Consider the following 20861-nt stretch of genomic DNA (forward strand, 5'->3'; position numbering starts at 1 on the left):
GCAAACGTGGACTCACGTAACCGAAGTCCTGCGGGAGCTCCCGCAGGGTTAGACACGCAGGCCTCCTTTTGTTTTAAATACCTGCACGTAATGTTAGGCCTGTCCCCCTGATTAGCCTTGATTACGTGAGGTTTTTAAGCCAGAAGAACACTTGAAGAATGTAAAGAAAATTCTACCTTGTGAAGGTTATTTAAGAAAGCTTCCAAGTCCCTCTGATCCCTCTGTAAGGTAGAAGGGAAGTCAAGATCAAGTGTCCACACGGTCTCGAGGTCATCAGACGATGATGGAAATGTGCCGGGTCCGTAACCGGGGTTTTTAAATCTCGTAGCCGAGCCTGCGTACGACCTGCCTGCAGCCTCCCCAGGGAGCCCCTCGGACAGCTACCCCCACTCCGCCCGCAGCGCCAGGTAGGCCGTCCACCTGCGGTCCGCGGGACCACAACGCAACCACTGGGACGGGACGAGCGTGTCAGGGGCAGGCTGCTGGGCGCCGCACCGAGGGGGGGAGGGGGGGTTCCGCGGTCCGGACCCGCAGCCTGAGCCCCGCCCCTCGCAGCAGAACCTGCTGTCCCTGAGGGTCGTTGGAACGAGAGTGACCCTCAGGGCCTGGGGAGAACTTTCTTTATTGTCTTGTTTAAGTGCAGTCGGTACGCAGTCCCGTGTCAGTGACACTGGCATCTGTGCACGACACAGTGACGTGACGTTTCCGTACCTCACAACGTGACCGTCCCCCCACGTCCAGCAGTCGTCCGCCACCGAGCGGACGCGTCACAGCGTCACTGACTGACCGAACCCCCCTCGCGTGCCAGCGAGTCCACGCAGGGCTCGTCTTCCCTGCCCGCGCGACCGCACTCAGTGTCCGTGTCGTCACCCAGCCGCGGACTGAGACGCGCCCTTGCTTTTGCCTTGCAGCGGGGAAGGGGCCGTGTCCCCACACTCCCGGCACCTGCCGCCTGGACAGTCTCGCCCCCACGCCCGTGCGGCAGCCGCAGGTAACAGGGGTCCCAGGGGCTCCGCGTGTGGAGCGGCGGCTGGGGAGCGGCGGGAAGTGGGGGGGAGCGAAGGCAAGACCCAGGCCGGTCTTCTGGAAAACACGGTGACCGCACCCAGCGGCCGCCCGGTCCGTCCGTGCTCGCTCCTCCCGGTGAAACGGCCCCTTCCCCACGTGCACCTGCTGCCTTCTCGGCGCTGCTAACCAGCCCTCGAACACGTGAAACCCGTTCAGCTGCTGTCAGTCAAACCTTCCCACAGCTCCAGTGACCGTCTTCCCCGGTGTTTTTTGCAGGAGGAATTAGAAGGTCTTCGTCCATGTCCTACGTCGATGGCTTCCTAGGGACGTGGCCCAAAGAGAAAAGGTAGCGAGCGTTGCACCAGGCTATCCGCACTGTGGAGAGGTGCTGACCCGGCCTCCCCGGCCGCGTGCCCGGCTGTGAGAGGGCGACGCGGGCCGCGGAGGGGTCCCAGGGGCTCCGGGCGGAAGGTGGCCTGGCTGTCCTGGCCGGGCCCTGCGGGCCATGCGATGGAGCGGTCGGCCGTCCACGCCCGCGGGGCGCACGTCCGCGGGGTCCTCGTCCGCGGACTCAGCCCACCGTGGGTTGAAAGTGTTCCGGGAACGAGCGCCGCTGGCGCGCCCCGTGGGGTCGCGCCTGGGACTGTGGCTGCGTCTGCGCTGAGCACGGACTTGTTCTCGTCATCGCCCCCTAGTGGTGCGGCGCCGTGCTGACACGGGCGTCAGGTCCCGTCCAGGGAGGGGCGGGGCCGGCCAGACGTACGTGCGTGCGTGCGTGCGCGCGTGCGCTGACCGCGGCGCGATGCGGTCCGCACCGGGGCTGGGGGCGTCCTGGGACCGCGGAGCCCTCCGCGGACGCCGAGGGGCGGCTCAGACTTTATTTTAAGCAGCTGCTGTTCAGTGACACACGGCCGTCCCTCGTTTGGGAGCATTTACGGGCTTTTTCTGACTCCTTCTAGGTCGTCGGTGCACGGAGTTTCATTCGATATTTCCTTTGACAAAGACGACACCGTGCAGAGGCCCGCTGCAAACCAGGGCATCACTCGCTCTCTCAGTAACGAGGGGCTGTCTCTCAACAACAACCGTGTGCCCAGAAACACCCGGAAAAGCGCGTCCTTCAGGCCGGTGAATGGCGAAGAGGAAGCCGAGAGCATCGAGGAGGAGCTGGGCGTGGGCTCGCACCCGGACCCCCAGCCCCGCGTGCCCATGAACTTGAACGAGCTGAACGCCAACGCGAAGGTCCACTACCGGCTCCCGAACGGAGCCCTGCAGAGCAGAGCCCTCCTGGACGAGCTGGGCAACCCGGCCGAGGCCCCGAGCATCGAGGAGGCGCTGCAGATCATCCACGACACGGAGCAGGCCCCGCGCACGCCGCCGCCGGGCCAGCGGGCCGACGGCTTCTTCCTCCACGGCCAGGAGCTGAGCGTCCTCAACGCGAACCTGCAGCTGCGCCAGACGGGCCCCGACCCTGTCACGGACGTCGGGGGCGCCCTGAGCCCCGTCACTGACGACACGGAGGTGGACACCGGGATCCACGTCCCTTCCGAGGACATTCCCGAGACCGTGGACGAGGAGTCGTCCCTGCGAGACTACACGGTCAGCCTGGACTCCGACATGGACGACACGTCGAAGCTCCTTCAGGACTACGACCTGCGCGCCGGCGGCCCGCGCGAGGCCTCCAGCCCCTGCCCCAGCACCGTGAGCACCAGGTCTCAGCCCGGGAGCAGCGCGTCCTCCAGCTCCGGGGTCAAGATGACCAGCTTCGCGGAGCAGAAGTTCCGGAAGCTGAATCACACCGACGGGAAGAGCAGCGGGAGCAGCTCGCAGAAGACGACCCCGGAGGGCTCGGAGCTGAACATCCCCCACGTGGTCGCCTGGGCCCAGACGCCGGAGGAGGCCGGGCCCCCGCAGCCGCGGGACAGCACGCAGCTGCTGGCCTCCGAGATGCTGCAGCTGCGCATGCGGCTGGAGGAGAAGCGGCGCGCCATCGAGGCCCAGAAGAAGAAGGTGGAGGCCGCGTTCACCAGGCAGAGGCAGAAGATGGGGAGGACGGCCTTCCTCACCGTGGTGAAGAAGCGGGGGGACGGCGCGGCCCCGCTGCGGGAGGAGGCGGCCGGGGCGGAGGACGAGAAGGTGTACAGCGACCTCGCGCGGGAGAAGGAGCCGCAGCGAGCCGGCGGGCAGCGCAGCCGGTCGCTGGCGGACATCAAGGAGAGCGCGGAGAGCCCCCCCGCCCGGTGGCCCAAGTCGCCCACGACGCCCGTGGAGCCCGAGAAGCAGTGGGGCCTGGCGAGCCCCGCGGAGGAGGCCGCGAGCGAGGGGGAGGTGCTGGAGTACACGCGGTCCATCGAGAAGCTGAACGCCTCGCTGCACTTCCTGCAGCAGGAGATGCAGCGCCTGGCGCTGCAGCAGGAGGTGCTCATGCAGATGCGCGAGCGGCAGTCCTGGGTCATCTCCCCGCCGCAGCCCTCCCCGCCCCGGCAGGGCCGCGAGCCCAGGCCCGCCCGGCCGGCCGGCCCGGCCCCGGCCGGCGCCGCCTTCTCGGAGCCCCCGCGCCCCGCCCACCCGTCCCCGCAGTCCTCCCACAGGAAGGGCCCCTCGCCCTCCGCCAAGAGCCCGAGGACTCCCCGGCCCAACGAGCTGAAGATCCCGCCCCTGACCCGCACGCTGGCGCCGCCGCGCTCGGTGGACAGCCTGCCTCGGCTGAGGCGCTTCTCCCCGAGCCAGGTGCCCATCCAGACCCGCTCCTTCGTGTGCTTCGGGGACGACGGGGAGCCGCGGCCGAGGGAGCCCGAGCCCCAGGCCAAGGAGGAGGCCCGCAAGGAGGCCTCGGAGCAGCCCGCGCCGGCGCCCGCGCCCGCGCCGGCAGAGAAGGAGATGAGACCCCTGGAGTCCACCGTCGCGGAGGTCCTGTCCCAGCCGGTCACGGAGACCGTGTGTCTGACCCCGAACGCGGGCCCGCCGAGCCAGCCCGCCGGGCCCCCGCCCCGGCCGGCCTTCCCGCCCGCTGCGCCCAAGAACGCGAGTCTCATCGAAGTGTCCCTCTCGGACCTGAAGCCCCCGGTGAAGGCCGACGCGCCCGCCGAGAAGGAGGACGGCGAGAGCGACCGAGAGCAGGCGGACGAGGACCAGAAGGTGTGCTGCGGCTTCTTCTTCAAGGTACGCCGGCGCGTGCGTGCGCGTGCGCGGGCTCGGGCGTCCGCTGGGCGGGGCCCGCGGCGTCTGCTCCCGGCGGCCTCGGCCGCCCGCCTGCCGCGAGTCCTAGCGGGCCGGGGCGCCGAGCCCCTGGCGTGCGGAGCGGCCCCGCCAGGCAGGTGCGCGCACGTCCGGACGGGGGCTGCTCTGCCGCTCTGCCCCTCTGCCCCTCTCTCTCTCACAAGCGCCTGTAGGGGGCGCTGCGCAGGCCTCTCCAGACTCGTTCGCGTGCCGGCCTGTGAACAGTGCGTGCCCTGGCGCTGTGCACGAGCACGTTTGGCCTTTTCTAAAGTCTGGAGCATCTTACCTTGCCTTACGTTTTTTTACACCCTTTCAAAACTGGCCACGTGGGCTCCTGCAGGATGGCCCGCTGACAAGCTCGTGCCCCTACTTCGCGCAGCTGTCACTGCAGTCGCTGCTGGAAGAGCCTGGGGGGGGGGAAGGTCCGGCACCCACCCGGGCTCCGTGTGGCTGCAGGGTGTCGCCTTCAAACAGCACTGCGGCCACCTGAAGGAACCCCGAGCGCTGTCACCTCTTGATGGTGGAGTGTTGACGTTTTTCATAGATATTCACAAGACAAGAAAAGCCTGATGTTTTTAAGCTTTTATTCTAGTTATCATTCACTTTTTTCATTTTAATGTTTCTCTGTGTTTTCCAAATTACCTGTAGCATGGGCCCTATAGGGAAGAGCATGGGTTTCGTCAATCATCAGGAACAGGCGTTTATTACTTGCTTTCGTTTCTACGCGGAGGGGCCGAAGCAGCTCACCTCCGGCTGGGTGTGCAGTGCAGGCGGGAGGCGGAGGCCGGAGCGCGTTTAGATCCCAGCGGGGGCGCACGGCGGCCGGACCCGCGAGCGCCGGAGCGCTGGCCATGGCGGGCTTAGCTGCGGGGGCTGCAACGCGGGACGTGAACGCAGAACCTCTGTTAGAACTGGCCTCGGGCGTGCGCCCTGTGGGCCCCTCTGAGGGTCTGTGTGAGGCGCCCGGGCAGCGTGTTGGGCCCAGCATCAGAGAGTCCTTAAGCCGGTGGCCCCTCCTGCCGTCTGCGGCGCCCTGAACGCGGCAGCGTGTTGGAGGCTGGCTAGAGCGGGCGGTCCCGCGGATGCAGGCAGAGACGCGGCGGGCCAGGGGGCCTTCGGGAGAGGCAGGGTAGGCCGCCTCCCCTCTCCTCCCACGGGAAGAAAGCCTTCCGTGTGGTCCAGAACCTCCGCTGAGAAAACCACAGCGACAGTTTCATTTACGCGATGTCACTTCGGGGAACCAGTTGTTGGTGTTTCAACTCCACTTTTCTTTATCGAGCATATATCTTACACACCATTCAAATGCGATTTTAAAAACTAGGGGGGAACTCCCCACTTGAACTATTTATTAGGGTCCGAAAAAACACCTCTATCCTTTTTTTCCTTTTTATGGCTGGTTGTTCTTTGCTAACGTCCCGGGTCTGGAGACGCGGTGACAAGTCGGTGTCCCCCGTGACAAGTCGGTGTCCCCCGTGACTTGATGACACTTGCCACTTCGGTGCCCGTCTTTCCCCGCATCCCCGGAGCACGTCCCTGTACGCGGTGCGGCTGGGAGGAGGCTGGACAGGTGTTCAGGTTCTTAGTTCCGAGGGTGGGAATGAGAGCATCGGTGCCTAAAGCGTGCCCCCCCTCCCCCGGGAATCTGTCCCCAGGACGACCAGAAGGCGGAGAACGACATGGCGCTGAAGCGGGCGGCCCTGCTGGAGAAGCGGCTGCGGAGGGAGAAGGAGACGCAGCTGCGCAAGCAGCAGCAGGAGGCGGAGCTGGAGCACCGCAAGGAAGAGACGCGGTGAGGGCGGGTGGGGTGTGCGTGCGTGTGTGTGTGTGTGTGTGCGCGCGCGCGCGCGCGTCTCCATCAGTCGCTGGCGGATCTCCAGACGTTTGCGCTGCCTGGGCTGCTGGATTCAGACTGACTTTTAGGTTAATATTTAGACGTTAATTTGGTTTCCCAAAGTATTACTTGGCTGTATATTTTCACCTACGCTTGAGGCCATTTCAAAGTCAAGTTCTCTAGAAACCACAAGAGTTTAACTTCACCGGATTTCACACACACACACACACACACACACTCTCACACTGTGTCGGTGGTACGCGCATGTCGATTGTAATGACCTAAACTATCTGAAGCAGGTTTTCAGTGACCCGTTTACCCCCCGCCTCCCCCCCCCCGGGTGCGGACACATGAGGGCGCGCGCTCTCCGGGGACTGCGCCCCGCGGGCACAGCCCCGGCCCTGACCCAGCCTCTCCCAGGCGGAAGACGGAGGAGGAGCGCCAGAGGAAGGAGGACGAGCGGGCGCGCAGGGAGTTCATCCGGCAGGAGTACCTGCGGCGCAAGCAGCTGAAGCTCATGGAGGACATGGACACGGTGCTCAAGCCCCGGGCCCCGGCCGCCAGGCAGAAGAAGCCACGCCCCAAGTCCATCCACAGAGACCACGTGGAGCCCCCGAGGACGCCCACTCAGGGTCCTCCAGGTAACGCAGCTCAGGCACGGAAGCACCAGCCTGGTTGTCACACCGGCGTGGCCGCACCTGGTCCGCCAGCCCGGGGAGGGCTGGCCCGTGGGCACGCACGCTCCCCGTGTGGAGATCGTAGGGAGCGAGGGCGGCTCGGGGCCGTGGGCTGCTGTGTGCATGCGCGCGCGCTAGAGGGCGTGTTTACACGGTGCTGTTGGCGCTCCCGTGTGGGTGGCCCGCCCTCCCTCGCGTCTGTGCAGGCGCCTGCGTCGTGGGCTCGCAGTGCGGGAGGGACCCGAGACCAGGGCTTCACGCAGGCCTCCGCTAGCCAAGAGGTGCTGGGGAGCCCCAGTTTGTAGTCTTTGGAGTTGAGAGGGGGTATTTTTTTCTGAAATTCAGCACACACAACCACTTTTTAAGACAGTGTGTATCTTGTTGAAACTAAAAACCACTGAGCATTTCGGGGAATTCCCGTAGTTATGCCAAAGCTGAGGAGAAAAACAGCTCTCTGCCTTTTCTGGCCACCAAAACTTGTTGATACTCAGTATCGGCTAAAATCAATCGATGGATTTCTCATGTAAATGTAGTTTATCTTTTTAATGTCCTTTGTGTTCATTCTTCTCATGTAGCCCTGGTGTCCTGGCTCACATGTTCCTTCTGGAGTAGCTCGTGTCAGTAATGAGCTTTGTTTTTTCTGTAGAGAGGCTCGCTGCCCGCTGTAGTAAAGCGTGGCTACAAGCGTGCAGCGCGCTGGGGCTGACGCTGAGAGTCAAACCAGCAGCGCCTCAGAGGCCGGGCTCCCAGAGGCAGCGCCGCCCCCCCCAGCCCCGAGCAGAGTCTCTGTGTCACCCCTGGGAGCTGCCTGGCTTGGCTCTCCCTCGAGACCGACTGTGCCGTGTGCTTTCAGTGTCCAGCCTCTCCCTGGCGTCGCTGACCACGGGCGACAGCGAGAGCGTGCACTCCGGCAAGAGGACCCCCAGGTAACCGACCCGCTACCGTGGGCTGGTGGGAGTCCGCCCCCCTTACCCTCCCTCCTAGAATGAGGGGTGTCTGCCCCCCCACCCCCACTGTTGTCCTCCCTCCTAGAATGAGGGGTGTCTGCCCCCCCACCCCCACTGTTGTCCTCCCTCCTAGAATGAGGGGCATTGTCCGCCCCCCTTACCCTCCCTCCTAGAATAAGGGGTGTCTGCCCCCCACCCCGCTGTTGTCCTCCCTCCTAGAACGAGGGGTGTCTGCCCCCCACCCCGCTGTTGTCCTCCCTCCTAGAACAAGGAGTGAGCCCCAGTCAGGGCCTCTGGTAAGTCGGGTGGACGGCAGTGGTTCAAAGACACCCCCACACAGCGGGCACTCGCCTGGCACTGGGTTAGAGTTCCGGCAGCACTGGCGTGGGTGAGACAGACCCTTTGTGAACTGCAGCGTCAGCGACGACTGTGGACGCAGTGGCGGTGGATCCCGTCCACAGATAAAGGGGGTTGCCCCCCCCCCCGAGTGTGTCTCCCACCAGGCACAGTGTCGCCCCGGGGGAACGACCCCAGAGCAACAGCCGGAGGCCTCTCTCGCGCCCGCCCCTGCGGAGCACAGGCTGGGAGAAGGGTCAGCGTCTTGCTGCCCTATGCTCTGACACCCTGGGGACCCTGTCCGCCGTGTGGCCACCGTGTCGAGCCAGCAGCTGCTGCGCAAGGCGCCCTCAGAGCCTGCTGCACTCTGGGCGCGGCCGGCCCTGCTGTACGCCACCGCCGGGCGCGTTGAAGGCTCGCGCTGACTCTGGCCCCAGCTGTGCCGCTCCCCGCCGCTCCCCGAGCGCTCTCCCTCTCCCTCCGCGGGAGCAGCCGTGAACCGCGCCCCTCGATGCCCGCAGGTCGGAGTCCGTGGAGGGCTTCCTGTCGCCCAGCCGCTGCGGCAGCCGGAACGGGGAGAAGGACTGGGAGAACGCGTCGACCACGTCGTCCGTGGCTTCGGGGACGGAGTACACAGGTCTGTGCCTGCGCCTGCGCCTTCCGGGGGAGACGCCGCAGCTAACCGCGGGGCGGGGGCGGGGCTGGGTTCCCCCGCCCCTTGGGGCGTCGGGGAGGCCGGGGCGTGTCCGGGGCCGGCCGGGCTGCTTCTGGAGCGAGGCCGCTCCTCACGCTTCTCCAGCCCTGGCCACGCTGGGTCGTGGTCTGGGTCTGAAGATGTTCTCAGCGTTCAGAAGCCCGCAGCTTTGCAAGTGGTGCTGCTGCTCGGTGAAGAGCTAGGACGCTCTGCGTGCCGGCGGGCGGGCGTCCGTGGCGGGAGCGGAGGGGACAGCAGGGTGTTGTGGGGAAGGAGAGGCTGCCAGCGGGCTAAAGAGGGCGGGAGAAGGCAGGCAGGTGCCCGAGGGGCGGGGGGAAGGCGCAGGGTGTGCCGCAGCACTCTGTCCCCCTGGGGCCTGCCGAGGGGGCACCGGGGAGGGTGGGGTTGGAGCTGCTGGCACCCGAGCACTGCCTGTGGCCCTCGGCACAGCCCCCACGTGCAGGACGGGGTGCAGGGGGGTGCCGGTGGGAGACGGGGCTCTGTGCGCCCCACTCTCGAGGGGAGCGCGGCGGGAGAAGGCGAAGGTGCTTCAGGGGTCCGTGGGCCGAGGAGCAGGCGGTGGTGGGAACGCGGCAGGCCCAACGGCATGGGAGGGGGAGAGACGCAGCCTCCCCTGGGCTGTCTAAACGCTGCTGCGGCCCAGGGGCCCACAGCCCCACTCTGTCGAGAGCCCCTGCAGCCCCCAGCCCCAGGGGGACGGGCACAGTGGCCCGAGGACAGTCAGGGGCGGGGGGTCCCACAGAGGCTCCTGCCCGTGTGGACAAGGCGGGTTCTGGGCGGGCGGTCACTGCCCTGCGCTTGTCGCCGCAGGACCGAAGCTGTACAAGGAGCCCAGCGCCAAGTCCAACAAGCACATCATACAGAACGCGCTGGCACACTGCTGCCTGGCCGGCAAGGTGAACGAAGGCCAGAAGAGGAAGATCCTGGAGGTGAGGGCGCCACCTGCGTCAGCCCTGGAGCCAGGGCTCCCGCCCCCCTCCCCCCACCCCACCCCACCCCACCCCCCTCCGCCTGCACATGTGAGGCCGTGTGAGGCCGGGCTCGCTGCCCGTGGGGAGCCACGAACCACACTCTGGCCCCGTGCACTCCTTCACGTCTCCTGAATGTGGGTGGCGTGGGGGTCCCTTTCCCAAGCGAAGCTCTTGGGGAGTGGAGGGCAGGCACAGAGCCCCTGGGGCCGGGGCCTCCCATGGGCCAGGGCCCTGCAGAGCTGGCTGAGCCACAGCCCAGGCGCCTGCGTGCCCTGGCGGTGGAGGTGTGCCCCGCCCTGGCCGCGGGCGCGCACTTCTGGCTGCCGGGATCCGTGTTTCAAGTGTCACTGGGTTCGGCCCAGACACGCCACACGGTGGCTGGGCAGGGTGTTCACCGGTTTCTCTGGTTTTGTGTCTCGTTCGCCGGCTGTCGGGCCAAAGGAGATGGAGAAGTCGGACGCCAACAACTTCCTGATCCTGTTCCGGGACTCCGGCTGCCAGTTCCGGTCCCTGTACACGTACTGCCCAGAGACGGAGGACATCGCCAAGCTGACCGGCATCGGCCCCAAGGCCATCACCAAGAAGATGATCGAGGGGCTGTACAAGTACAACTCGGACCGGAAGCAGTTCAGCCACATTCCCGCCAAGACCCTGTCCGCCAGCGTCGACGCCATCACCATCCACAGCCACCTGTGGCAGACCAAGCGGCCCGTGACGCCCAAGAAGCTGCTGCCCTCGAAGGCGTAGGCCTGGCCGCTCCTGCTCCCAGCGCACGGACCCTCCGCGCCCCGCCCGGAGGGCGCCCTTCTGGTTGCCCAGGAGGAGACCTGTGGCTGCCGGGGCAGCCCGAGCGCCCTGGGGCCGGGTCCCCGGGGGCGGTGGGCGCACTTGGAGACGGAAGCGCACAGCTCACCGGGGCACAGGGTCGCCGGGGCACCTGCCAGGCGCCGGGTGCGAGGCCCTCACTGTCACACACTAGTTGGACTAACGGTGGGGATATGGCGGAGGTTACAGATCATGGGTTTATTTGTTGCTTTTTTAAACTTTTCACGTATGTGCTGTCTGCAAAGGGTTTGTCTCATCCTTCCTGTCCATGGGTTCATTCTCGCCTACCTTTGGGTTCTGTTTCATGTGGAGGTGGTGCGAGTGGGGAGTGGGCCCCCCCGGGGTGCTCGGAGGAGCCCCGAGCGTCCGGGGTGTCGGCGCCCTGCAAGGCGCCAGTGCTCGGGACGTACGTATTACTCACGCAAGTATTAACACTTCTCGGTGGACTGAGGAGAGCGTCGTGAAGAGCTGCTAGTAGATTTGCTTTAAACCACAGGAGCTTGACCAGGAGTCGTCGCGAGGAGCTGCTGACTCAATCAGTGTTGTTCTGCACGCGCCGGCTGACCGGAGGGGGTCCGAGCGCGCCGGGACCACGGGCGGCGGGCTCGCTCTTTGGGGCCGGGGAGGGCGGGCCTGGCGGGGGGCACCATCCCGAAGGCAGAAGGTGTCCAGCTGGCCCTTGCCATCTTTCCCTTGTATTTATGACTGATACAGAATTATATTTAGAATTCCTAAACATGTACGAAGGGCTACACTTTAATTTTAAAACAGCTTCCCGTTCCTCACCTTATGTTATTCTCCTCCTCGCCCCGTGCACGGACGGCGCGAGCTGGCGGTCCCTCAGCGGTGTGCGCGGGGGGCTGGCGGGCGGACCTCCGTTCTCAGGAAAAGGCTCTGGGGACCACGTGGCTGTCCCGTGTCAGTGTTGTGACTCTGTGTGACATCGGGCGGCAGCGTGGTGTCACACGCGAGGTGCCGGCTGGCTTTCTCCCGTGGGGAGCTGAGGCCGGGGGGCCTCCCTCCAGTCCAGGGCGGGGGGGGGGAACTGCCGGCGCCTGCGGGGTGCACCTCCCGACGCCGGGCGGGGCCGGGAGGGCCCGGGCTGCACTTTCCTGCTGTCGCGGGGCCCGCGGGCGCCGCTGCCCCGAGTTCCGACTCTGCCTCAGATGCTGTCGATATTTTACTGTAATTTATGTTCCTATATTTATGTATATTTGTTAAAACTGTAAAAACAGCCACAGACTTTTTTCCAATATCTGTGCAAGACACATGTGTAGCTCCAAACCCTTTGTGACCTGCTGTTTGCATGTGAGGCCAGGCTGTGTAACCCCTGTTCCCTCGGTGTATACATACGGTGTATATAACGTACGGACATTAAAACCGGGGACCGCACGTCGTCCTTCCCGTTCGTCCCGCGAGGAGGCGGCGGCCGGCGGGGGGTCCGCAGGGGGCTGGTCGGGGAACCGGGGAGCCGGCCCAGCCGAGCGGCGGTGCGCGGCGGCGAGCAGGAGGGCACACGACACAGCGTGTCCCCTGAACCGCAGTTCCCGCACCCGCCGGTCCTCGGGGCTCTCAGGGGTTTCTCGGACACTGCTGGGCGGTGCGGCGTGCGGTGAGCACCCCGTCCCCGCAGAGCTGGGGCGCGGTCCCGGCTGCTGTGCCGTCGGAGGCCACCCGGGCGCCGAGAGGTTCCCCCTGCCGCCTGAACAAAGGCACGGCCCCCGACGACCTGCTCCCGGGCGAGAAGTGCTGCTGGTGTGACCCTGTCGGGGCCGAGGCGACCTCACCCCACACGGCGCTCCGGGGTCCCGACCCCTGCGTGAGGGTCACGCCTTGACCCCTTGCAGGAGGCGGGTCTTACTGGTAGCACACGGGTCTGTGAGGCCCCGTGCTGAGCTCAGTCCTCACGGGGGTGGGGGGTGAGTTTGCACCCACCGCACGTCAGTCTGGCCCGCTGGCTGCGCCTGAACCGGTGCCGGCAACAAACCAAGCGGCCGGCAGACTCGGGCCTGCGTGCCAGCTCTCCGCAGGGGTTCTCTGGGTTTCCTGGGATTTTCCTTGTCCTCACGAGACCAGAGCAATTAAAACACAAGGATCTCGATGACAAAACCAAAACAACCTTCCCACATCACCGTGCCGGAGCAGACACCCGCCTTCGGCCCTCCGCCAGGCGCCCGCGCCCCAGAGCCGAGCGGCCTGCCCGCCGCGATGGGCAGTGAGTGCCCTCGTCATCGTCAGCCGCCCCGGCGTTCCCCCAGGAGACTCCGCTGCAGAAGAGGGGAGTCCGAAACCCGGCGCCCACACCCGCCGACAGCGGGTCCCCTGCTCTGGCCGATGGGGGTCAGCCGGGCAGGGCAGGGGCCGTGACCTGTCTGCACCAAGTGCAGGGAGGCCAGCCAGACCAAGGGTGGGGTGGGGGCATCCAGGGAGGACTCTTGGAAGGTGGCTGTGTCTCCGGGGCGCAGCCCCCCTGGCGTCCGTGCTTGGGGGGGGCATTGTGCCCGCTGTGGAGTCAGAGCCCTGACCTCCCCCGCCCCCCCGCTCCATGTCCCCCCGAGGGGGTCACGCTGGGCAGTGGCCTTGCCAGCTTCCTGGCCGCAAGGTCTCAATGCAGACTTGTCCAGCAAAGGGGTCCTGGCCCAAATTCAAAGTCGGACCCTGCGGGAGAGGCCACCCGGGAACTGGCCCCACTGCTTGGGGACAGCAGAGTGATAGCACCCCCTGGGGCAGCCCCACCAGGGCAGGCGGGGGGGGACCCTGCCCAGTCCCGCTACTTACTGTGAGGGACATCGCCAGGCAGCCGGGGCGCGTCCTGGGGAGCAGCTTCGTGGGCCACGGGGTGACCGGGGAGAGAAGAGGGCCCGCCCTTCCCCAACGGGCCCTGAGCCCTTTTTGTGCCGAGGGGCTTCCCTGCCGCTCGGCCCTGCAGCCTGGGCTGGGTTTTTCCTGTCAGAACTGTGGACGTGGGACCAGAACTGTGGGCGTGGGAGAGACGGGGACCCTGCTTTCCTTGACAGCCCGTCCTCCCCTCCCCCGGCCCCGAGGGCCACGGAGGAGTCAGCCGGGAGGGCCCGGCACACCTGCAGACCACAGGCTTTCCACTGAGTCACCCCGGGGGCGGAGCCAGGCTGCTGCGGTGCAGACACAGGCCCCGGCCGGCCGCCCCGGGGCGGGACAGGATGTTTCTGAAATAACTGCGCATCCTCAAGGCCTCAGGCACCGGGGGCAGGGGGCCACTTCCCCGGCGTGCCCACCAAGCCTTCACACACACACACACACACACACACACACGGCTCGGCGCTTCCCCAGCGGGTGTGGGCGCACCAGCAGGGGCGGCTCTGCCTGGTCCTCCTCGCCCTCGCTGCGCCCACCGCCGGTCGGACCGTCCCGCTGGGCTCTGAGCAGGCGCAGACGGGTGACCGGCACGCCGGGCGCGCAGTGGGACAGCACCGTGCCGGGAGCCGGTCCCGGGTCTGTGTTTTACTGTCTGCGACTGTCAGTACCCAAAATGACTTCACAGCAGTCGTTTCAAGTAAAATCTCTGCTCTCGGCTTAAAAGTTTTGGGAAAGTGCAACAGAAACCTGACCAAAAAAAAAAAAAGATCGCACTCTGAGTCGATGGGAAAAAACGACAAGCTTACTTTTTAACAAGAACAGAACTGAGGCCCTGGCTAGCGTAGCTCAGTGGATTGAGCGCAGGCTGCGAACCAAAGCATCGCAGGTTCGATTCCCAGTCAGGGCACATGCCTGGGTTGCAGGCCATGACCCCCAGCAACCGCACATTGATGTTTCTCTCTCTCTCTCTCTTTCTCCCTCCCTTCCCTCTCTAAAAATAAATAAATAAAAATCTTTTAAAAAAAGAACAGAACTGAATGTTTTTAGATTATCAAAGGGAAAGCAAGTTTTTAAAAAAATCCGCACCTGAGGGCATGCTCTTAAAGGAGCGGAGGGGGAGGGGGAGAGAAACATGCATGGGGTGCCTCTGGCACGACCAGACTGGGGTTCGAACCCACGACCTTCCCGTCTGCGGGGCGACACTCCCACCAACTGGGCCGCACCGGCCAGGGTGAGGAAGTTACCGCCTCAGACTCTGACGTTGCCGAGGACGACAGGCGTGATGACGTGCCCATGTGAAACTCAGAACAAGGACACACCGCTGGGAGCAAAGCCCGGGAGAAGATCTGCACCCAGGGGCCCGTGGCGCACCCCAAGGTCGCCCAGAGGCCTGTGTGTGGACAGGGGGGCACAGGCCCCGCAGGGGAGGCGAACAGGCAGAGACCCCATCGCGTTTCCACTGGAGGAACGCAGATTTCTAAACAGAGGTGCCCTCTCACCGCCTCCCCTACGGAAGCAGAAAGGACGGGCCTGGCCGGAGGACGTGGGCAGCGATCGCACGGAGCCCAGGCCCCCGGACGCCGCCGCGCAGTCGGTCACTCAGCCCTGAGCGCGTCCCGGCGTTCGACCCGCACGAGGGACCCCCCCCCACGAAAACCACGCCTGAGCAGGCAAACGGGTCCCGAGTGGGGTTACTGCAAATGTCTGCAGAAACACTGGACAGAACCTAAATGTCCAAAACTGAGGAATTAGAAAGTTAAGCCATCCCCCAAAATGGGAGGTGGCTCAGCCTTCACCTCCTAATCAATCACAAGTGCGACTGGACCCGGCGGGGTGCAAGACAGAGCAGAAGAGAACAGAAGAATCTCGTGGGGAGTCTCTGAAACAGAATGTGAAAGCACAGAAAACCCCAAGAACGGAGAGGCGGTGAAACGAGCTCCCCCTGGTGCAAGGCCCGCGCGGGCCGGCAGCGAGAGTTCCCCGGGTCACCAGGACCGCGAGGGCTCTCTTGTGCCTCCTCCTGGGGTGTGGCTGGACGGCGTTTGTGACGGAGGCGGCGAGGGTGGTTCTCGGCCCTTCCCCCAAGGTTCAGATGGCTCGCACGGGACACGGAAGTCGGGGGGGCACGCTGCTGCAGGAGCCCGAAAAGGGGCAGAAGTGAACCCCACTGCTGAGAGCACACCAGTTCAAGGCGACGTCCACTGCTCAGGGACCGCCTGCGCCCCAGGCCCGTGCCGTCACCGGGGGGACAGGGAGTGAGCAGGCCCCTGCCCGCTGTGCCCTGTGGACCCGCCAGCAGGTGGCCAGGCCCCGCGGGGACCTCCTCCTCCGGTGGGAGCAGGCTGTGCGGCCGGCCTGGGTCACCAAACCGGGAGGGCGGCTGGGTTCGTGGGCCCGGCCTTTGCCACTCTCCGTCTGTCTGGACTTGGCGAGAAAGGCCCGCGGGGCCCAGGCCCCGCAGAGAGAAGCCCCCATGTACTCGGGGCCACCGACTTCCCTTGGGTGCGAGGCCACAGCCCAGGAAGCAAGTCTCTGTGCTTCTCACAAACAACCTCATTCCACTCGCCAGCCCCACCCATGCCCCCTCCCCCGGCCACTCACCCCACCTCCTCACCTGGTGTTTCCCCTCGGTTTCTCTCTCTATTTCAGAGCCCGGGCTCCAGGTGCCACAGACACAGGGTGCTGGGAGGGGTGGGGTGTCCATCCAGGCCCTCCACAGGGGAAGGAGGCTCAGCCCCTCGGCCATGGGGTGTGGGTGCCACTCGCCGGCACCCAGGGCGTCAGACATTAGGACTTCTCTGGATCTCCAGCAGCCCCTCCGGTGTCTGCCCTCAGGGGTACGGGGCTCTTTGGGGGGGACCCATGCCTGGGGCTGGAGTGCCCCCTCGGCCTGGGAGAGGACCAGCCAAACCCAGGCAGGCCCCACTCTCCCTGAGAGTCCCGGCCCCCTGGGGTTGCCGTGCACCGGAGGGACCTCCAGCTGGAAGCCTTGCGTCCCGGGGTGCCCGGGTGAGGACAGAGCTCTTAAGACTCTCGGGGGTGCCTTGCTTTGAATCATAAATAAATGCCTTCATCGGCCTCCGGGAGATCAATGCCAAACCTGACTCACACACAGAGGCCTCTCTGGGGCCCCGGCCTCAGGGGACTGGGCGACACCCACGGACACCCCAGCAGAACGCCGGGCCTGCCCTCGGCTCCTCTCTGCCGGGACCACTTCTCTCTAGAGTGGACCCTCCCCCGCCGTCCCACCGCCAGACCTCCCTGCCCCCGACGTAAGTGACCGGAGCCCACGGCGGGTCCCCGGCCCGAGCCTGTCCCCGTCCAGCCCCGCCAAAGATGGCGTGTGTCCTGCGCGACGATGGCGGGGCTCCTCGCCACCTACAGAAGGAAATGCAGGCTTGCCACCTGCTCCCTCCCCTCACGCCCCTCGCACTGCCCCCCCCCCCCAGTGTGGTCACCCTGGGCCCAGTGACCGCTGCTCCCCCTCGGCTCAGGCTCAGCTGCCTCCCGGACCTGCCCCAGCCGCACCTCCGGCACCCCTCCCTGTCCAGTGCCCCCCCCATCGGGAGGCCCTTGTCTCCAGCGGCTCCGCAGTGTGACTCTGCTCGGGGGGGGGGGGGGGGGGGCGAGGGGACACCACTCGGCCGCACGTGTCTGTGCCTGGCCTGGACCGGGAGCCTCGAAGGCCAAGGCCGCCTCCCTTGCAGTGCCGGGGACAGCGCCTGGCACTGTCGGTGACGCGGGGAAACGTGCTGGTCCTCCCCCCCCCCCAGGTGTGACACCACACTGCTCCGGGGGGGTTGTCACTTACCCCTGGTGCCAGCAGGGTGGGCCCTGGGCTCTAGCGTGGCATCTCACGGGGGTGGGGGGGGGGGGTCAGCCTCACCGGCATCGCCCAGAATCCCCGCTGCGCCCCACCCTCCGGAGACAGGGCGCGGTGTCCCTCACCACCCCCACCTCCTGGAGCCCACCACCCCAGGGACGTCTCCCCCCGCACCGACTCCCCTCCCTCCTGTGCGCTCCCGACTCCTGATTTGGGACCGCCGCCCTGGGCCACACTGGGTGCCGTCTGAGCTGTGCTGAGCTTCCCTCTGTGTCTGGCTTAGGAGGCAGGTTTTGCCGAGTGGAGGGAGGTGGGGAAGAGCTTGGAGTTGACCCCCAGGCCCTGCTCCTTCCGTCTGGGGAACGCCCCCCCTGCGCCCCCCAGCCCCTCAGCCGGAACTCCCCCACTCGGCTTCCTGAGAACCTGATTAGGTGGGGAAAACGACTCTTTGTGGTCAGACCTTCAGCCCAGTGTCCCAGGACGCTCACACCCAGTGGAGAGCCCTGGTGGCCGGAGGCAGGGCCCCAGGGCAGGCTCCCCACGTACCCACCAGCCCGGGGCGGTGCAGGCGGGCAGCAGAACTTCTTCCGGGAGCACAGGAGGGTGGGCTCGGGGCCCCCTACCGCCCAGAGGAAACCCTCCTCCGGGCCTCCCCCCTCCCCTCTGAAACCGGAGAACTCCGGGCCCATGGCCCCGGGGGCAGGGAGGGGGCTGAGCACAGACAGGGCTGCAGGGCACTCACACCTCCGCCCAGCCTCAGGCTGCCCCCAGCGGGAGGCCAGGCGGGTCTTCGGGCACGGGGGCTTTTCCTCCAGGGAATGGGGGCCTCCGCCTCGTTCCTTTCCCCTCCTTTCCCCTGTGCAACCCCGAGTCGCAGGCCACCCTCCTGCACCGGGGAAGCAGCTCCTCCCCCACTCTCCTCCCCTCCCCCACCTTCCTGCCCACCCATCCCCTGGGCCCGGGTTGCAGGAAGGGAGGTGCTGGGCACCCGCCTGCAGAGCCGCTGCCGCCACCTGCGCCCGTGCTGCGTCGTCGGTGCGCTCAGGCTCCGGCCCGCCATGCCCCCCACCCAGCCCTGGAGCCCCAGCCCGGAGGCGGCGTCCTGGGACTACTCGGGGTCCGGGTCCGGCGCCCTGGAGGAGGAGCTGGAGCTGTGCGCGCCCTGGGAGCTGCCCTACGCCCGCGTCTTCGTCCCCACGCTCTACCTGGCGGCCTTCGCTGTCGGCCTGCTGGGCAACGGCCTGGTGCTGCGGCTGCTGGCCCGGCGGCGCGGCCCGCGGCGTCTGGCGGACACCTTCGTGCTGCACTTGGCAGCCGCCGACCTGGGTCTGGTGCTGACGCTCCCGCTATGGGCCACGGCGGCGGCGTGGGGTGACCGCTGGCCCTTCGGCCTCGCGCTGTGCAAGCTGAGCGGCTTCGCGCTGACCGCCTCGCGCTGCGCAGGCGCGCTGCTGCTGGCCGGCCTGGCCGCGGACCGCTACCTGGCCGTAGCCCGGCCGCCCGGAGCGCGCCCGCTGCGCTCCCCACGGTGCGCGCGCACCCTGTGCCGGGGCGCCTGGGCCGCGGCGCTGCCGGTCGGCTTGCACGCCCTGGTCTCCCGCGACCTGCAGCCGCGGCCCGAAGGCCCCGGCAGCCTGTGCGGGGAGCGGCCCTCGGACTCCCTCCAGGCCCTCGGGCTGCTGCTGCTGCTGCTCACCTGCGCGCTGCCCCTGGGCGCCACCTTCTTCTGCTACTGCCGCCTGGCGCGCCGTCTTCGCGGGCCGCGGCGCCTGGGCCGCGCCCCTGCCGCCCCGCTGCGCATCGTCTGCGCCGTCGAGGGCGCCTTCGTGGGCTCCTGGCTCCCCTTCAGCACCCTAAGCGTCATCCGCCACCTGGCGCACCTCGGGGCGGTGCCCCTGACCTGCCGCCTGCTGTGGGCGCTGCGCTGGGGCCTCACCATCGCCACTTGCCTGGCCTTCGGCCACAGCTGCGCCAACCCGCTCATCTACCTGCTGCTGGACCGCTCCTTCCGAGTCCGGGCCTGGCGCCTGGTGCACCGGCGCAGCCTGGCGTCTTCGAGCTCCGGGGACCCGGCAGGAAGCTGGGGACGGGCGCACACGGAGAGCCCAGCGGCGGCAGGTCCAGCCTGAAGGTGGCCCCGGGAGGCGGCTGGATCCCCCAGACCAGACGCATCTCCCCTGCCGGCAGCACGCCGGCCGGCCAGCACCAGGGACTCCTCCGCCGTCGCCCTCCCCGACCTCGGGGCTCCAGGAGCTCCCCCAGCCAGGCGGCGGGGCCGGCGGTCTCTCAGCCCAGCGGCCGACTGGGCCGACTCCCTCCAGGCTGCGACACCAGCAGACCGCAGCCGGGACGCCCACGGCCCACCAGGTCCAGGAGAGGGGAGTGGGCTTCTTCCCTGCCCTCCGCAGCAGCAGCAGCAGCAGCAGCACTGGCCGCAACCTCCACCTCAGACCCCGAAGCTGCCGTCCCCAGCCGTGGTGCCTGCAGAGCCCCCGCGTCCTGAGAAACACCTTCTCCGCGTCAGACCGCGGGCCCCTGCTTCTCCAGAAAGCCCCAGAGACCGTGGGAACGGGCCACCCTCGTGCTGTGCGTGTCACCTCGCAGACCTCGCCATGTGGGTTAGTCACGCCAGTTCAGGTTTTCAGTTTCAAAGTTCGCCAAAGCCCTGGGAACCAGCCCCGGCGTGAGCTGCCCGCCGTGCTCACGCGGCGACTTCCCAGAAGGGCTGCCCTGGGTGGACACCCTCTCCCCGCTCCGTGGAGCTCACCTGGCAGCCACCGGGGCCCTTCCCTGGGGCGGGGGAACCGGGGATCCCTCACTCGGCAGGCGGTCAGGTCCTCTGTCACACGGCCAGGGACCCTGGAATGTTCTGTGTGGGTTCCCCTTTCTCAATAAACGCTGCTGCTGGCCTGAGCACAACCCGGTGTCCTTTCTCACGCGCGCATGGGCAAGAGATGCGTGTCAGGTGGTGACTGAGCCCAGGGGCAGACAGAACTCCACCGGGCGGCCGAGGCCGACCTCGGGGTGGCCGGGTTGAGGTGGTGGAGGCCCTCCTGCAGGGGAGCCACAGACGGGTTCTCCTTGTGAGTTCACAGAGCGAGTCCCGTTTTGTAGGTGACGGAGAGAAGGTCAAAGGTGGAAGGGCCGCTGGCAGCCAGGGGCCCCTTGGAAGAGGACATGTGTCCTCAGCTACGCACAGGGCCTTTCGGGTGTCCTTTCTGAGGTCGCCCAGCCCCAGAGGTCAGGGCTGTCCACGCTGCGGCTCCGTGACCTGCCTCCGGGGTTTCTGGGGGCTGGAAATTCAGTGTTGGTGCTGTTTATACATATACACATATATAAATAGTACATATAGTGTATACTATCTGGTGCGCATACAATGCTTACACAGTGCATTTATGGATCTACATAAATGGAGCCACTTCAAAATGCAGTCGGAGCTGCCGCCCCAGAAACCACCTCCCCCGTCGTCTGCCTCCAACCCCGGGGGTTAAAACGGGCAGAGTGACCTCTGGGCGCCCACGGCGGCCGCACCCCAAAGAGCCGTCTGCCAGGGTCTCAAGAGAGCAGTTACCGTGACTGCCAGCTGCAAAGAAAGACGTTGTTTGGAATGAGTGTCCCCAAGTTTCTGTGGAGCTCACGGTCCCCTCCCGTCCCCTGAATACACCCCCCCGCCCGCC

At 66.6% G+C, this 20861-nt stretch overlaps 2 protein-coding genes across 3 annotated transcripts in view; both read left to right on the forward strand.

Annotated features, from left to right (window-relative positions):
- CAMSAP2 (calmodulin regulated spectrin associated protein family member 2) overlaps nt 1-10491 on the forward strand; it is a 33469-nt gene extending 22978 nt beyond the window's left edge. The window contains exons 9-18 of one of the 2 annotated variants that reach the window (XM_028531128.2): nt 329-407; nt 912-991; nt 1285-1354; nt 1968-4167; nt 5877-6013; nt 6476-6696; nt 7586-7658; nt 8537-8652; nt 9541-9659; nt 10143-10491. In XM_028531128.2, the coding sequence (XP_028386929.1) occupies nt 329-407; nt 912-991; nt 1285-1354; nt 1968-4167; nt 5877-6013; nt 6476-6696; nt 7586-7658; nt 8537-8652; nt 9541-9659; nt 10143-10448 (3401 nt within the window). In that variant the 3' untranslated portion in view covers nt 10449-10491. The remainder of the gene's footprint in view (nt 1-328; nt 408-911; nt 992-1284; nt 1355-1967; nt 4168-5876; nt 6014-6475; nt 6697-7585; nt 7659-8536; nt 8653-9540; nt 9660-10142) is intronic. The other variant, XM_036016217.1, reaches the window with a different exon arrangement.
- Nucleotides 10492-18084: 7593 nt separating this feature from the next.
- On the forward strand, nt 18085-19566 carry GPR25 (G protein-coupled receptor 25). Its single transcript, XM_036016052.1, has one exon. The coding sequence runs from the start codon at nt 18243-18245 to the stop codon at nt 19311-19313; it is 1071 nt and encodes a 356-aa protein (XP_035871945.1). The 5' UTR covers nt 18085-18242; the 3' UTR covers nt 19314-19566.
- The last annotated feature ends 1295 nt before the right edge of the window (nt 19567-20861 follow it).

Source organism: Phyllostomus discolor, chromosome 15, assembly GCF_004126475.2.
Source record: "Phyllostomus discolor isolate MPI-MPIP mPhyDis1 chromosome 15, mPhyDis1.pri.v3, whole genome shotgun sequence".
Classification (NCBI taxonomy): Eukaryota; Metazoa; Chordata; class Mammalia; order Chiroptera; family Phyllostomidae; genus Phyllostomus; species Phyllostomus discolor.

Coding starts and splice junctions, on each gene's coding strand:
- GPR25 (XM_036016052.1), top strand. CDS start 18,243: ATGCCCCCCACCCAGCCCTGGAGCCCCAGCCCGGAGGCGGCGTCCTGG.